At 43.8% G+C, this 17224-nt stretch overlaps 1 protein-coding gene across 1 annotated transcript in view; it reads left to right on the forward strand.

The window, feature by feature from the left end:
* The window catches only part of LOC110524404 (ephrin type-B receptor 1), a 208975-nt gene that overhangs the window by 115696 nt on the left and 76055 nt on the right, over positions 1-17224 (forward strand). The window contains exon 5 of the mRNA XM_021604004.2: positions 15902-16237. Coding sequence (XP_021459679.2) covers positions 15902-16237 — 336 coding nt within the window. The remainder of the gene's footprint in view (positions 1-15901; positions 16238-17224) is intronic.

Below are 17224 nucleotides of genomic sequence, written 5' to 3' on the forward strand. Positions count from 1 at the left end.
ACATTGGAGCTGCTAAGCCCAGGGCTAAAGCATTAAGAGCTGTGTGGTGTGACTTGTCTTTTCTTTCTCTGGCCTCTTATACTTGATGGTGATGAGGCGTTGTTGAGGGGCTTTTCTCCCTCCTTTCATGTGACTTAGCGATGGCTCAGTGTTGAGGCCTGGCCTCCTGCTGAGCCTGGACCTTCAGTGCTGTTACAATCCTCATTACCCCCCCTACCCTCGGGCTTCTCCAGCCAGAGTAGTGGGGCCCCGCTGTGAAACCCTGGAGAAGTGCTTCAGAAAGGCCTTAATCCCTCACTTCTCTCTCTCTCCATCCCTCCATTCCCAGCTCCTGTGTTAACGTGATTAGCAGGATGAAGGTACTTCTCGGGTTGTAGAGTTGGGTCTTCGAAGCATCTTTAGGTCCCAATAGGAGAGAGAGAGAGCGAGAGATCTCCAAGCTTTCGTAGTTGATCACCAAACATCTCTGTAAAATACCCAACGACAAAGCCTTGCGTTCCTATTTTTTTATTTGTTTTGTGCTGTTGGCGATAGGTGCACTTGATTCAGCAGCCATAGCACTGGAAAGGCAAAGTGTTCCCATTTTGAAGGTAGAACTCCACCTACCCGACAGGCCCAGATAGCAAATCAAGTGCACCTATAGGCCTACCGCTGGCCAATCAGATCGCTCAGATCTACTTATCGGCACAGTTTCCCAGAGCCTTAAGCCTCGAACACACAGCAAAGTTGATACTGTGAGATTTAAAAACTTTTAAAACCATGACTGGAGATAAACTCAACAAATACAGCAAAGAGTTGCTGTTTAAAATGAGTAAGCTCATGTTTAAGTTCAGCACTGTCAACACTTTTATAAGTCATAGAATGCGCGTTCTCCCTATTTCCACTTCCAGTCACACTACAACCAGCACTGCAGCTGCAATGAATGAGTATTACAAAGTATTTCAATAAGCTTGGGTTGTTATTATTAGCGGCTTATGTCTTTTAACATTGAGGAATATTTCTGGTCATAGGAGTAACAACATGAATTAGTGCATGAGGCAGAAATAATGCAGTGCGACTTGAGTTTTGCCATCAGCTGGAAGACTGTCCCCTTTCTCACCGAAGGGAGGGAGAGCAAATGGGCGGAGAATCGGGTGAGAGGCAGCCTCCCCGCTGCTCTCCCTCCCTCAATCCCTCCCTCCTCTCAAATTGACCAGATGCAGACCATCAGTCCAATCAAATAAAATAAAAACCTAATTACTATACTCAGCTGGGCCTCACAAGTAATTCAACAAATGATCTATTACTAGTAATTATACACCTCAGATTTGGAAATATAATTTTAAAATGGTCTGAGAAGAACAGCATTGGCTGGGCAATTCAAGCATATTCAATATGCAGTGATAATGTATTGGACCTACAGCACAAACATCATTGTTATTATTCATGTTCCTTGCTCACATCAGTTATACACATTCTTATGTTCCCCACCCATCAGTGTGCACACTCTCCCTCTTGCTCCCAATCCCTCTCTTCTGCCCCGATACACGTTCTCTCTCTCTCTGTGTTTCCTCTCTAATCCACTAGCTATTAACTCCAGAGACAGGTTAGTTGATATGGTGCTGCAGTGGATAGCAGCAGTCTTACGAGGCGAGGCGAGGCGGAATCCTGGCGAGACTACATTGGCTATATAGCACCCGCAAAACACCAGTCTCAACGTCAACAGTGAAGAAGCGACTTCGGGATGCTGGCCCTTCTAGGCAGAGTTCCTCTGTCCAGTGTCTGTGTTCTTTTGCACATCTTAATATTTTATTTTTATTTGCCAGTCTGAGAGATTGCTTTTTCTTTGCAACTCTGCCTAGAAGGCCAGCATCCCGGAGTCGCCTCTTCACTGTTGACGTTGAGACTGGTGTTTTGCGGGTACTATTTAATGAAGCTGCCAGTTGAGGACTTGTGAGGCATCTGTTTCTCAAACTGTACTTGTCCTCTTGCTCAGTTGTGCACCGGGGCCTCCCACTCCTCTTTCTATTCTGGTTAGCGCCAGTTTGCCCAGTTCTGTGAAGGAAGTAGTACACAGCATTGTATGAGATCTTCAGTTTCTCTGCAATTTCTTGGAATAGCCTTAATTTCTCAGAACAAGAATAAACTGATGAGTTTCAGAAGAAATTGCTTTGTTTCTAGCCATTTTGATCCTGTAATCGAACCAAAACATGCTGATGCTCCAGATACTCAACTAGTCTAAAGAAGGACAGTTTTATTGCTTCCTTAATCAGGACAACAGTTTTCAGCGGCGCTAACATAATTGCAAAAGGGTTTTGTAATGATCAATTAGACTTTTAAAATGATAAACTGGGATTAGCTAACATAACGTGCAATTGGAACACAGGAGTGATGGTTGCTGATAATGGGCCACTGTACACCTATAAAAAATCTGCCGTTTCCAGCTACGATAGTCATTTACAACATCAACCATGTCTACACTTTATTCCTGATCAATTTGATGTAATTTTAATGGACAAAAAACGTGCTTTTCTTTCAAAAACAAGGACATTTCTAAGTGACCCCAAACGGTAGTGTATATAGTGACTTTTTCTCATACATTTTCTTCTTTCCGTATCTGTTACAGTTTTACAAACAAAATATATTCTACTAAAGATTGTTAACGGTACCAATGCCTACTGATTCTTTATTGGAATAGTATAAGCTGTCTTCCAAGCTTTGTAGCTTACACATTACACAGAAGGTAGAACACCACCATTGCCCTCGGATCTGTTGGCGAACGTGCAGTCACTGGAGAACAAACTGGATGAGCTCTGTTTGAGACTATCCTATCAACATGACCTGAAAAAAGTTAATATCCTATGTTTCTCAGAGTTGGACATGAATATGCATCTTGCTGGTTTTTCTATGCATTGTCAAGACTAGAGGGGTGTTTTGTTTTGTTAACAACAGATGGTGCGACAACTTAGCAGAACTCGCCTGAGTTAGATTACTTCATGTTAAGCTGCAGACCATACTATTTATCAAGAGAGTTTTCACCTATTTCTTTTTTCATAGCTGTCTTTTTACCACAGCAAACTGATGCTGGCACTAAGACCGAACTCAACGAGCTGTATAGTGCCAAAAGCAAACAAGAAAGTGCACATTCAGAGGCTGTGTTTCTCATGGCCTGTGATTTTACTGCAGGGGAACTGAAATCCATTTACCATCATGTCACCTGTGCAACTGGAGGCCACCAAACTCTAGATCAGCTTTCCTAGTTCCTTCTTACAAGCAAAAACTCAAACAGGAAGAACCAGTGACGCGCTCAAAACTTAAGTGGTCCGATGAAGCAGATGCTAAGCTACAGGACTGTTTCGCTAGCACATTCTGGAATATGTTCCAGGATTCATCCAACAACATTGAGGAGTTTATCACATCAGTCACCGGCTTCATTAACAAGTGCATTGACAACTTCGTCCTCACAGTGTATACCCTAACCAGAATCCATGTATTACAGGCAACATCTGCACTAAACTAAAGGCTAGAGCTGCCACTTTCAAGGAGCATAACACTAATCCTTATAAGAAATACATCTACGACCACCAACGAGCCATCAAATAAGAAAAGTATCAATACAGGACTAAGACTGAATCCTATGCCGGCTCTGATACGCCACAAATGTGGCAGGGCTTGCAAACTATCACGGATTACAAAGGGAAACCCATCCGCGAGCTGCCCAGTGACGCAAGCCTAACAGACGAGCTGTGAGTAAGACCTTTCTTAAGCAGGTTAACATTCGAAAGCCCGCATGGCCAGACATAATACCAGGACATGTACTCAGAGAATGCACTGACCAGCTGGCAAGTGTCTTCACTGACATTTTCTACCCCCCCCCCCGACCCGGTCTGTAATACCTACAGTGGGGCAAAAAAGCATTTAGTCAGCCACCAATTGTGCAAGTTCTCCCACTTAAAAAGATGAGAGAAGCCTGTAATTTTCATCATAGGTACACTTCAACTATGACAGACAAAATGAGAAGAAAATCACATTGTAGGATTTTTTATTAATTTATTTGCAAATGATGGTGGAAAATAAGTATTTGGTCAATAACAAAAGTTTCTCAATACTTTGTTATATACCCTTTGTTGACAATGACAGAGGTCAAACGTTTTCTGTAAGTCTTCACAAGGTTTTCACACACTGTTGCTGGTATTTTGGCCCAATCCTCCATGGAGATATCCTCTAGAGCAGTGATGTTTTGGGGCTGTTGCTGGGAAACACGGACTTTCAACTCCCTCCAAAGATTTTCTATGGGGTTGAGATCTGGAGACTGGCTAGGCCACTCCAGGACCTTGAAATGCTTCTTACGAAGCCACTCCTTCGTTGCCTGGGCGGTGTGTTTGGGATCATTGTCATGCTGAAAGACCCAGCCACGTTTCATCTTCAATGCCCTTGCTGATGGAAGGAGGTTTTCACTCAAAATCTCACGATACATGGCCCCATTCATTCTTTCCTTTACACGGATCAGTCGTCCTGGTCCCTTTGCAGCCCCAAAGCAGGAAAAAAAAAAAACAGCCCCAAAGCATGATGTTTCCACCCCCATGCTTCACAGTAGGTATGGTGTTCTTTGGATGTAACTCAGCATTCTTTGTCCTCCAAACACGACGAGTTGAGTTTTTACCAAAAAGTTATATTTTGGTTTCATCTGACCATATGACATTCTCCCAATCTTCTTCTGGATCAACCAAATGCTCTCTAGCAAACTTCAGACGGGCCTGGACATGTACTGGCTTAAGCAGGGCGACAAGTCTGGCACTGCAGGATTTGAGTCCCTGGCGGCGTAGTGTGTTACTGATGGTAGGCTTTGTTACTTTGTTCCCAGCTCTCTGCAGGTCATTCACTAGGTCCCCCCGTGTGGTTCTGGGATTTTTGCTCACCGTTCTTGTGATCATTTTGACCCCACGGGGTGAGATCTTGCGTGGAGCCCCAAATCGAGGGAGATTGTCAGTGGTCTTGTATGTCTTCCATTTCCTAATAATTGCTCCCACAGTTGATTTCTTCAAACCAAGCTGCTTACCTATTGCAGATTCAGTCTTCCCAGCCTGGTGCAGCTCTACAATTTTGTTTCTGGTGTCCTTTGACAGCTCTTTGGTCTTGGCCATATTGGAGTTTGAAGTGTGACCTTTTGAGGTTGTGGACAGGTGTCTTTTATACTTATAACAAGTTCAAACAAGTGCCATTAATACAGGTAACGAGTGGAGGACAGAGGAGCCTCTTAAAGAAGAAGTTACAGGTCTGTGAGAGCCAGAAATCTTGCTTGTTTGTAGGTGACCAAATACTTATTTTCCACCATAATTTGCAAATTAATTCATAAAAAATCCTACAATGTGATTTTCTGGATTTTTTTTCTAATTTTGTCTGTCATAGTTGAAGTGTACCTATGATGAAAATTACAGGCCTCTCTCATCTTTTTAAGTGGGAGAACTTGCACAATTGGTGGCTGACTAAATACTTTTTTGCCCCACTGTATATGTTTCAAGAAAACCACCATAGTCCCTGTGCTGAGATGTGTTGAAAATCTGCTCATGGCTCACATCAACACCATCATCCCAGACACCCTGGACCCGCTCCAATTTGCGTACTGCCCCAACAGATGCACAGATGATGCAATCTCTATTGCACACCACACTGCCCTTACCAACCTGGACAAAGTTAAATTCAAAATGCTGTTCATTGACTACAGCTCAGCATTCAACAACATGGTGCCTTCCAAGCTCACCACCAAGCTTAGGACCCTGGCATTGAACACCTTCCACTGTAACTGGATCCTGGATTTCCTGATGGGCCGCCCCCCAGGTAGTGAGGGTAGGCAACAACATCCGCAACGCTGACCATCAACGCAGGGCCCCTCAGGGGTGTGTGCTTAGTCCCCTCCTGTACTGTTCACCCACAACATACACAACTGAAGTATCACAAGTATTCAGACCCTTACTCAGTACTTTGTTGAAGCACCTTTGGCAGCGATTACAGCCTCAAGTCTTTTAGGGTATGATGCTACAAGGTTGGCACAACAGTATTTGGGGAGTTTCTCCCATTCTTCTCTGCAGATCATCTCAAGCTCTGTCCGGTTGGATGGGGAGGGTTGCTGCTCAGCTATTTTCAGGTCTCTCCCGAGATGTTAGATCGGGTTCAAGTCCGGGCTCTGGTTGGGCCACCCAAGGACATTCAGACATCTGTCCAGAAGCCACTCCTGCATTGTCTTGATGGTGTGCTTAGGGTCATTATCCTGTTGGAAGGTGAACATTCGTACCAGTCTGAGGTCCTGAGCGCTCGTCAGCAGGTTTTCATCAAGGATCTCTCTGTACTTTCCTCCGTTCATCTTTCCCTCGATCCTGACTAGTCTCCCGGTCCCTGCCACTGAAATACATCCCAACAGAATTAGCCTGACACCACCATGCTTCACCGTAGGTGTAGAAAAGGCCCATGGAGTTGGTGGAATACTCCTTTAATTCATTGTCATTTACTCAGCTGGACCAGGGGCGCTCTAATTAGGTCAGGTGGAAATGTCCGACAGATCTCAACTCCATAAAAGGAGGAAATTGCCATCGCCTGGTCTCGCTGCTTTCTCTTCCTTAACTCCATCTGATCCAGAAGTTCTGTGCGTCCATGAATCCACGTAAGTCCACCGACTATGTTACCTCTCATCTGAATTATCTGTGGCGATCGGGAGAGTGGGCCATTCAGTTATTGTTTATAGGTTTTACAGCGGAGCGCGGCTTGGAGCGCACGCTTCAAACATATTGTGTAATGTGAATTGTCAATGATCACGGCCCTACGGATCCTCATAGGCCAATTATGCAATCGATATGGTTCATATGTATTGAAATGAATTATATGTACACATGAAGACAATTGAAAGAGTGAAATGAGAAACGTCATTATTTGCTAACTGATTGACTTTGATGGGGATTATAGATTGTATAACCATTCACTGTTTGTATTCTTTCATGATTTATGATAAATAGTTACGAGCCTAAATGACTCGCAGATGATTACTATTGACTTAATGAACTGAACTGTTGACCTCCCTAACTTGTGTTAATAATGAATGAAATGATTTGATCTTTGATTATGAATCTGATTGGATATATGTTATTTGTTTCCTTTATGATGCAGCACAGACTACTCAGTAAATATGCCACTTTATGGTTAAAGGAATTCCTGACTCAGTCTCATCCATTCCTCTGTCACCTGACACGTGACCACCTGTTCACCTTCACTGTCAGTCATCCTACCTATCCAGCTACCCACACAGATTCCAATAATCTTTCAGTAGGGATGGTGACAGGTTTCTTCCTTACGTGACGCTTGGCAATCAGGCCAAATAGTTCAATCTTAGTTTCATCAGCCAGAGAAGCTTGTTTCTCATGGTCTGAGAGTCCTTTATGTGCCTTTTGGCAAACTCCAAGCGGACTGTCATGCGCCTTTTACTGAGGAGTGGCTTCTGTCTGGCCACTCTAACATAAAGCCCTGATTGGTGGAGTGTTGCAGAGATGGTTGTCCTTCTGGAAGGTTCTCCCATCTCCACAGAGGAGCTCTGTCAGCGTGATCATCGAGTTCTTGGTCACCGCCCTTCTCCCCTGATTACTCAGTTTGGCCGGGTGGCCAGCTCTAGGAAGAGTTTTGCTGATTCCAAACTTCTTCCATTTAAGAATAGTGGAGGCCACTGTGGTATTGGGGACATTCAATGCTGCAGAAATGTTTTTGTACCCTTCCCTAGATCTGTGCCTCGATACAATCCTGTCTCGGAGCTCTACGGCCAATTCCTTCGACCTCATGGCTTGGTTTTTGCTCTGACATGCACTGTCAACTGTGGACCTTATATAGACAGGTGTGTGCCTTTCCAAATCATGTCCAATCAATTGAATTTACCGCAAGTGGACTCCATTCAAGTTCTAGAAACATCTCAAGGAGCTCAATTTCGAGTCTCATAGCAAAGGGTCTGAATACTTATGTAATTAAGGTATTTCTGTTTTTTATTATTAATACATTTGCTAACATTTCTAAAAACCTGTTTTCGCTTTGTTATTATGGCCTATTGTTTGTAGATTGAGGGAAAGCATTGTTTAATTCCATTTAAAAAAGGCTGTAACGTATCAAAATGTGGAAAAATTTAAGGGGTCTGACAACTTTCCAAATACACTGTACATAACTACCTCAATTACCTCGTGCCCTTGCACATCGACTTGGTACTGGTACTCCCTGTATATAGCCATCTTATTTTTTACTTGTCATTGTTATTAGTTATTCACCGTGTATTTATTCCTCATGTCACTATTTCAAGGACCCGTAGGTAAGCATTTAGTTAGTTTACAGCTGTTGTGTGTGGGTGTAATTGAACAGTGCTCCTGACTGCAGGCCTCATATAGGCTTTTTCTCTCAAACACGCTTTGTTCCACCACAGCCGCCACGCCACGTGGGACCATGTCCCTGTAACCATTAGCAAGTCATAAACCATCCACACTCACACAAAATGTCTTCCTCTCAATTTTATGGAACGAGAAGGACTAAAAATGAAAAGAGGTGAGAGAGGAACAGATGACGATATCAGAGTTTCTCCGCTTACCTCCCTACAATGACTAACAGTCTTCATACCATTTTATACATTTAGCCAATGTGAGTAGATTTTAGGGTAGTTGTTTGGAATTTGATTCAGAAACCAACCGCCACCCTGTTTTTTTAACTACTCCCACTCACCACTTTTACTGTTAAAAGTACTCAAAAGACACAGACAGAGACAGCAGCTGCATAGTGTATGTTTACAGTGGTGAAGTGTGCATTCATATATGATTCTGCAGCTGTAATCAATGTAATGAATGCATGGTTGAACCGCAGGGCCCACCCGTGTCCTTAACCTCTCACAGTTGATGTAAAACAGGATGTATCAGCTTAAATAATTACCCCCCCCCCCCCCCCCCCCCCCCCCACTGATTGAGTGCTTAATTGAGAACAGTTCACTTGAAAGCTCTGCACAGTTGTGGAAGGCAGATCTCTGAGGAAACAGTATGGAGCAGAGCTCCCTTGAAGCCAGCCTCGTAGGGGGTGTACATCTAAGCATCCTTGTTATCGTTTGCATGTTATTAACTCACATATTTATTCTACTTACTATTCACCAATTTATCTTACAGATGAAGGGGGATTTCAGAAACACAAACACACACACACACACACACACACACACAGAACGTACACACACGCACGCTAACCCTAAACCTAACCCCTAACCATAATTCTAATCCTAATTGTACCCCTAAACCTAAAATTACATTTTTCCATGTGGGGACCGGCGAAATGTCCCCACTTGTCTGAATTTTTTGTTTTAATATCCTTGTGAGGACACACACACACTGTCTCTACTGTTTCCCCCTGCTCACAGACTGTGCAGTAGAACAGTTTTTAGGCTGTGTAGGAGTATCAGTAGGCATCAGGCAAACCAAGGTGTGTAGAGTGGGGTGGTATTCTGCTGCTCCCTCTGTCAGATTAGCAGGGTGATGGATTGATACGCTCTCCGCTCTGTCAGCAGGAGAGCAACACTACACTTTAACCATGGAGCCTCACCGCTGAGCCCCCTGCTCCTTCAAAGACCTATCACTACTACACCTATTAAACATCAGGCCCCCCTCCATACCTCCCTGTTGGAACTCCCTGTACCCCTATGTATCCCCTCCTGGAAGCCTTCATCCGGCCCTATCCTGGGCCTTGCCATACTGGTGAAGAGGAGAAGGTTGATGTTTCAATTATTGTAATTGAAGCAGCACCCTTACGGCAAGCCAGCAGTGTTGCACAGCGTGTGGACCTGGCAAAACATCAATGCTAATTACCTGGAGTCAGATAGAGACAGTAGCTATTACTCCACCTGGGAAAGGAGTGATGAGACCCATCCTACATTCACATATCAGCTCTGCCTTACGCAGAGGCAAGCATGTTAATGTCTGTAGCTGTGAGATTAACTCCTCATATTAAGTCTGTGGTCATTGTGCTCACACACACAGACGCATTATGCACACATATGTACACACATACACATATACAGTGGGGAGAACAAGTATTTGATACACTGCGATTTTGCAGGTTTTCCTACTTACAATGCATGTAGAGGTCAGTAATTTTTATCATAGGTACACTTTAACTGTGAGAGACGGAATCTAAAACAAAAATGCAGAAAGTCACATTGTATGATTTTTAAGTAATTAATTAGCATTTTATTGCATGACATAAGTATTTGATCACCTACCAACCAATACGATTTCCGGCTCTCACAGACCTGTTAGTTTTTCTTTAAGAAGCCCTCCTGTTCTCCACTCATTACCTGTATTAACTGCACCTGTTTGAACTCATTACCTGTATAAAAGACACCTGTCCACACACTCAATCAAACAGACTCCAACCTCTCCACAATGGCCAAGACCAGAGAGCTGTGTAAGGACATCAGGGCTAAATTGTAGACCTGCACAAAGCTGGGATGGGCTACAGGACAATAGGCAAGCAGCTTGGTGAGAAGGCAACAACTGTTGGCGCAATTATTAGAAAATGGAAAAAGTTCAAGATGATGGTCAATCACCCTCGGTCTGGGGCTCCATGCAAGATCTCACCTTGTGGGGCATCAATGATCATGAGGATGGTGAGGGATCAGCCCAGAACTACACAGCAGGACCTGGTCAATGACCTGAAGAGAGCTGGGACTACAGTCTCAAAGTGAACCATTAGTAACACACTACGCCATCATGGATTAAAATCCTGCAGTGCACGCAAGGTCCCCCTGCTCAAGCCAGCGCATGTCCAGGCCCGTCTGAAGTTTGCCAATGACCATCTGGATGATCCAGAGGAGGAATGGGAGAAGGTCATGTGGTCTGATGAGACAAAAATCAAGCTTTTTGGTCTAAACTCCACTCGCCGTGTTTGGAAGAAGAAGGATGAGTACAACCCCAAGAACACCATCCTAACCGTGAAGCATGGAGGTGGAAACATCATGTTCCCCAGCGATCCACGGATGCAGTATTAATTGTCGTTCCTGTTCTATGTCGGTTCCAAATTAAATGTTGACTCCCCATACCTGCTTCTCATCTCCAGCGTCGGTTCTTACAGAATGTAGCAGCCTTCAAATGAAGCATCGGGCACTGATGGCTTTTCAGTTGGTGGTGACGTCGGGTCCGGGGGCTGCCGCCGATGGAACCAGGGATGCCTTAGCTGGATCGTCGGGCTTCCATGCCCTAGTTGGCTCGAGATTTCGTTTCCCTGGTTGGCTCGGCAGGCTCCCATCCCACGTCAGGCCTCAGCCGGATTGTCAGGTTTTTACGCCTCAGCTGGCTCACCAGGCTCCCACGTCCCTATGGGATCGTCAGACTGTCACACCTCAACCAGATCGTCAGGCTACCACGCCTCAGCCGGTTTGTGCAGGCTCCAACGCCTCAGCCTGTTCGCCAGGCTCTTACACCCAAGCCGGCTGGTCCAGCACCCATGCTTCGGCCGGCCCGTCAGGCTCGTCCAGGTGGGATGTCGGTTCCTGCTCTCTCTCCCTGGCGCTCTTTGGGTGCCAGGCTGCCCAGCACTGCGCACTCCTGCCACCATATCGCACACCTGGTTCCCTCATCACACGCATCAGCGAATTATTGGACTCACCTGGACTCAATCACCTGTTTTATTACCTCCCCTATATTTGTCAGTTCCCCAGCTCTGTTCCCCGCTGCTGTATTAATGTTCGTATGCCGTTATGTTACCCGGTGCTGACATTGTTCCTGTCCTGTTTACTGTTTGTGCTATATTAAAATGTTCACTCCTCGTTCCTGCTTCTCATCTGCAGTGTCGGTCCTTACACATGGTCATCTCTAACCCAGAATCATCACTCAGTTTCATGAAATATGCAGGTTGTGTACCGACACACACCCTCTTCCCTTTGCTTTCACACGCAGACATTGACAGCTACAAAAGGTCGTCATGAAAACATAAAAATAAGCTGTTGCTCGGATTGGAATTGAAATGGCCTCTCATGGGTTTTTCCTTGAAAGGCATGTTTGAATGTTAAAGCCGCCTTGGCATCTTTAGAGCAGACAGTTTCAGACTGCTGTGCCCCTTGGGTATTGATATAGCACATGGCAGAAGCACTGAGTACTGTAGTCTAGAATAGATTGACATGCAAAAACCAATTTGTCTCTGAGACATACCCATTAAAACCTCCTTTGGCTGTTCTTTGTTAGGATGTCAAGTCACAGACTCCTGTTTAAATTCAAGGGCCAACACTAATGGTATACTACCGGAATTACTAGCTGCAAGTAACTGCCAGAATAATGGAAACACTTGAGTAAATGAGGGACACAAAGTATATTTTTAGCAGGTGCTTCCACACAGGTGTCTTTCCGGAATTAAGTAAGCAATTAACATCCCGTCATGTATAAAAATTGCCATTATTTTGGCTATCATTGCTATGCCACCATAGGTTGACAATGCCCCCAATCCGCAGGGCACGAGTGGTCACTGAATAGTTTGATGAGCATGAAAACTATGTTAACCATATGCCACCAGATCTCAACCCAATTGGAAACTTATGGGAGATTCTGGATTGGTGCCTGAGATGGCATTTTCCACCACAATCAACAAAACACCAAATTATGGAATTTATTGTGGAAGAATGCTGTCGCGTCCCTCCAATTGAGTTCCAGACACTTAGAATCTATGCCAAGGTGCATTGAAGCTATTCTGGTTCGTGGCCCAACGCCCTATTAAGACACATTATCTTGTTGTTTCCTTTTATTTTGGCAGTTACCTGTAGATACTATAATAAAACTTAAACAAATGTCCCTGTGAAATAACTTTTAATTGATTCATGTAATTCCCTTTTCTGAACACTAAAGGGCAGTTTTGTCATGGGCCTCTCCACAGGGTGTCAGGAATGCCTGATACAGTCACAGTCTGGACTGTTATTTCCCTCTGGGCACATTCCAGAGTGGCAAAAGCGTAGAAGGAGAGAAAAAGAACTGGTCTGGCCAAGGAAGAAGTGATCCTGGATGTGGATGTGAGGCCTAGCTGTGTAAACTGAGGTGTGATTGTTAGCGTGTGGAGTCGCGTGCCGACAGACTTCCAGATGGAGTCTTGGTGTGCTGTTGGGTTTATCCTTTAGCTCTTGGTCTTGCTGGGGTTGTCTTTCATGTGAGGGGCCTATCTAGTTACTGCAGAATAGTTTGGACAGTCAATGCACAAGATTATTTTTTTTTAACTTATTTTTTTTGCTCACTGTTTGCTCACAGAAATGAATGCAAACTTTTTTGGCTTTCGATGAATCTACGGAGACTTCTTGTATGGACTGAATTATGGTTTCTCCATATGTGAACTGTTATTGTAACTAGTTACAGTATGTAAATATGTATTGAGGAGAAAAAAGTTAATTATACACTTTTAATTGCATGTTAGCTACAGAATGTTAGCTAACCCTTTGGCTCTTTCACTCTGAGGCCTCCTGCTAGTTTTGTGCAGAAGGCTGGTTATCCATCAAAGGCTAGCCAATGGCAAAACGATTATCCCCTTGTCGCGTGCCTGAGGGCAGGGGGACAAGGTGCAGTTTCAATTACTCTCAAGTTCATTAGAGTGTCTGCTAAAATACTAAAATGTAAATGTAATTAGCATGGATCTACAGACCGGTCTGTGGGTCTGGGTGTCGATAACTCAGCTTGGTGTATGGCGGCCCTGTGCCACTGAGCCAAATCAACCTTGACTCCTGCAGCTGATGGACAATGGGGGAGAGAGGCAGAGAACGGTAACTAACGCTGTGGACAAATTAGATCCTCTCACAAATGAAAGAGGGAAGGAGAGAGTGGCCATAATGGCAGGTAAAATTAGCTGTTAAGTGGTGATCACATCAGTCTTCTCAACCCCTCCATAGTTTTTTTGTCAAAGCTGAGAAGCAGGTCAAAGACATTGGGCCCTATTAAGCACAGACAGGCTTTTGACAAAGGACCAGTGACCCTGTGTTGTGTGAACCGAGTCATCCTAGCTAAGAGTCTCAAATTAGAGATGGCCACACATGGCCATCAACACCGACTTACAGTCATATCAAGATACTTCCACATCTACATAATTACATGTTTGAACAAACAGTATGCTCATACATTGCAGTGTTCACAAGAGATCTCTACATATGGCTCTGCTTCACTGTGATTGTTGTACACAACAACTGTTGTTGTGTACAAGATCTCCTGAATCTTGCTCGTCTTCCCTCCCTTGGCTAGTCTACTGCTGGCTACTGTAGAGTTGCTGTGTAGAGCCCGGCCACTCTTCTCCCCAGCAGCTGACAATTAGACTACTGGAGGAGTCCTCAGACTCACACTGCTGGTTTTGCCCTTCACAGTGAGAGAGAGAGTGTGAGGAGGTGGATCAGAAAGAGAGACTAATATAAAAGCCGGAATATTGACCAATCAGATCACAGCTGTGACTTAGGGAGAGGAAAAGTAGAGGAGAGAAAGCTCAGGCTGCTAAAGCATGGTCAGACCCCTGTGTGTACAGTACATTTATATATTTTTAATTAGGCAAGTCAGTTAAGAACAAATTCTTATTTACAATTATGGCTTAGGAACAGTGGACTACCTGCCTTGTTCAGGGGCAGAACAACAGATTTTGACCTTGTCAGCTCGGGGATTCAATCTTGCAGCCCTTCAGTTACTAGTCCAACGCTCTAACCACTAGGCTACCTTCCACCCCGTGGGAAACTGCTACCAGAAAGGCATATGTTAAATTGGTCAACCAACCCAATCATCTGTCACCTCTTGATTCACTTGTCGAATGGTCAAATCACTTCTGAAGATTGGAGCACCACAGTGATTGTTGGGCCTTTGTGAGTACAAGGTTTGAGAAGCATACAGCCACTATAGGGAAATATGTGCATAGAAACATGAATGGCAAAAAACTCAGAAAATCTATTATCGTCACAAAATATTGACTTAAACACAGAGATAGAAAAGGTGCACAACAAAACCAAAATTCCCTGGCAGGGATCCCAGTGCCAGATGAAAGGTAAATGTTAAATGTAGGGAAAACTATTTTAGTGGAGGAGAGATAGAGACCAGTATGTGTGAATGTGGGTGAGCAGGATGAGATTGTGTATGAGGTTGGTTGAAGGGGGTGATTGAGTGGTGTAATTTCTGCTCCCATGATGTGCTCTGTCATGTTAATGGTATTGTTGCAACACGTGCACATCAAAAACACATGGGCTAAATGGCAGCTGCATGATGTGTAATAACCATCAGTAGGGAATCATTTCAGCTAAATACAGAGCCATACATAGATACATACTACATACTGTATCTCTGACTAAATGTAATGCACATTATGTATTTGCCCACATTACAGATGACTAGTAAAACAGGGGGAGTTACATTATGTATGTCTGTGTGTACATCTTGTGATTGAAATGAGCAGGTGGGACTGAAATGAGCAGGTGGAACTGAAATGAGTAGGTGGCATCAGTGCTATAAGGTAATTCCTCACAAAACTAGATTTTCAAGACATTTAATCCATAGAAGGGTCATTTTGAGGAAGGATTGTTGCCATGCATTTGACATTTGTAACTTAAAGCATAATTGAGAAATAATTAATTGAAGTTGGAATATTTGTGACATTTTGGCCTTACCCAGGCTTCCTTTAAGACTCCAAAGGGCCTTTAATGGTATTTTTTGTTGTTATTTTTTGTTATTTTTTCATGAGGAATCATCCTAAACATTTACATCTGAATTACAATTTTTGTTGATCACTATGGTTGATCCTAATATCTCTTTCACATCAGAGTGCAGTGTCTTGTTGCAGTGTCATATTACAGTTTTTGCAGGTTGTGGAAACAGTGCTACATATTGTTCAGTACATTAATGTCTACATTGCATTCCCTGTCCTTTTAAAGGTGTCCCCTCTGGTCCCAGGAATGTCATCTCCATCGTCAACGAGACCTCGGTGATCCTGGAGTGGCACCCGCCTAGGGAGACTGGCGCCCGCGATGACGTCACCTACAACATCGTGTGCAGGAAGTGCCGTGCGGATCGGCCGTTGTGCTCCCACTGTGATGACAACGTGGAGTATGTGCCCAGGCAGCAGGGCCTGACTGAGACCAGGGTGTTCATCAGTAACCTGTGGGCCCACACCCCCTACGCCTTTGAGATACACGCTATCAATGGAGTCACCAACAAGAGCCCCTACCCTGCCCAGCACGTGTCCATCAACATCACTACCAACCAGGCTGGTCAGTGGCAATGTACAGCACCATGCTTTGTCTCACACCATGCTTTAAAATACATGTTAATGTACAGACATTCACAACAAGTACATTTCAGTGGTACACGTTTCAAGGTAACTGCAACAAAAAGGTCTGAGGCAGTCTAATGGTCTACAGTCAAGCTTTAGCCCTATACTGTATACAATCGATTTTCTCTGTCCTTTAATAAGATGGATGCTATTGATAGCCGTCTTGTATTCTTGACTGAAAGCCTTCCTCACTCATCAACAGAATGAGTCAACAGACTCAACACAGTCCTGTACATTGCTATTGATCGGCAGCAATTAAATCCCAAGGTTACATTCTTGTGATTTTTTTTCATGTTCCTATTTGTCAATAAGTGAAGCTGTTTCACTTGTTGCTGTTAGGTGAGTTTCTATTGAACAGCCTCCCCTGGCAACCATTATAGAGTTTTGTTCTGGAAATCAATGCCTTAAGGCTTATATTTATCGTCTAAATGATGAATGCTATTGCACAACAACACATCAGCGCTACTGGCATTTCTTGTTTTTTAAACCGGAGACATTCTAGAACATTCTAGAACCAAAGGCAAGGCTTTTGATCTTTTGTCAAGAATTCACTTCGGCTGTTTTGGATTTTTCATAACGTTTTCAATATTCAAGCATCACAATACAGACAACACCATTCAGGAGGTATAGTTCAATGTAAGTCATACAATGTATCTTTCTATCGCTTTCTTTTGGTATTGAAAAATCATATGGACTTGATAATTGATAATAAGTCCTTCCACTTTTAAATATGGCGTGAATCATATAGAATCTATCAAACTTCTGTAGGTTGGTGTAATGAGGTGTAATACATTGTCGTGTCTTTGGCTATGCCGGATTAAGTGAGATGACATGCTATTCTATAAAATAATTTATCCGTAATTACTATTACCTGATTGAGCTAATGTAAATGTAATTAACTAGAGAGTCGGGCACCACAAAATAA

Source organism: Oncorhynchus mykiss, chromosome 5 (genome assembly GCF_013265735.2).
Source record: "Oncorhynchus mykiss isolate Arlee chromosome 5, USDA_OmykA_1.1, whole genome shotgun sequence".
Taxonomy (NCBI): Eukaryota; Metazoa; Chordata; class Actinopteri; order Salmoniformes; family Salmonidae; genus Oncorhynchus; species Oncorhynchus mykiss.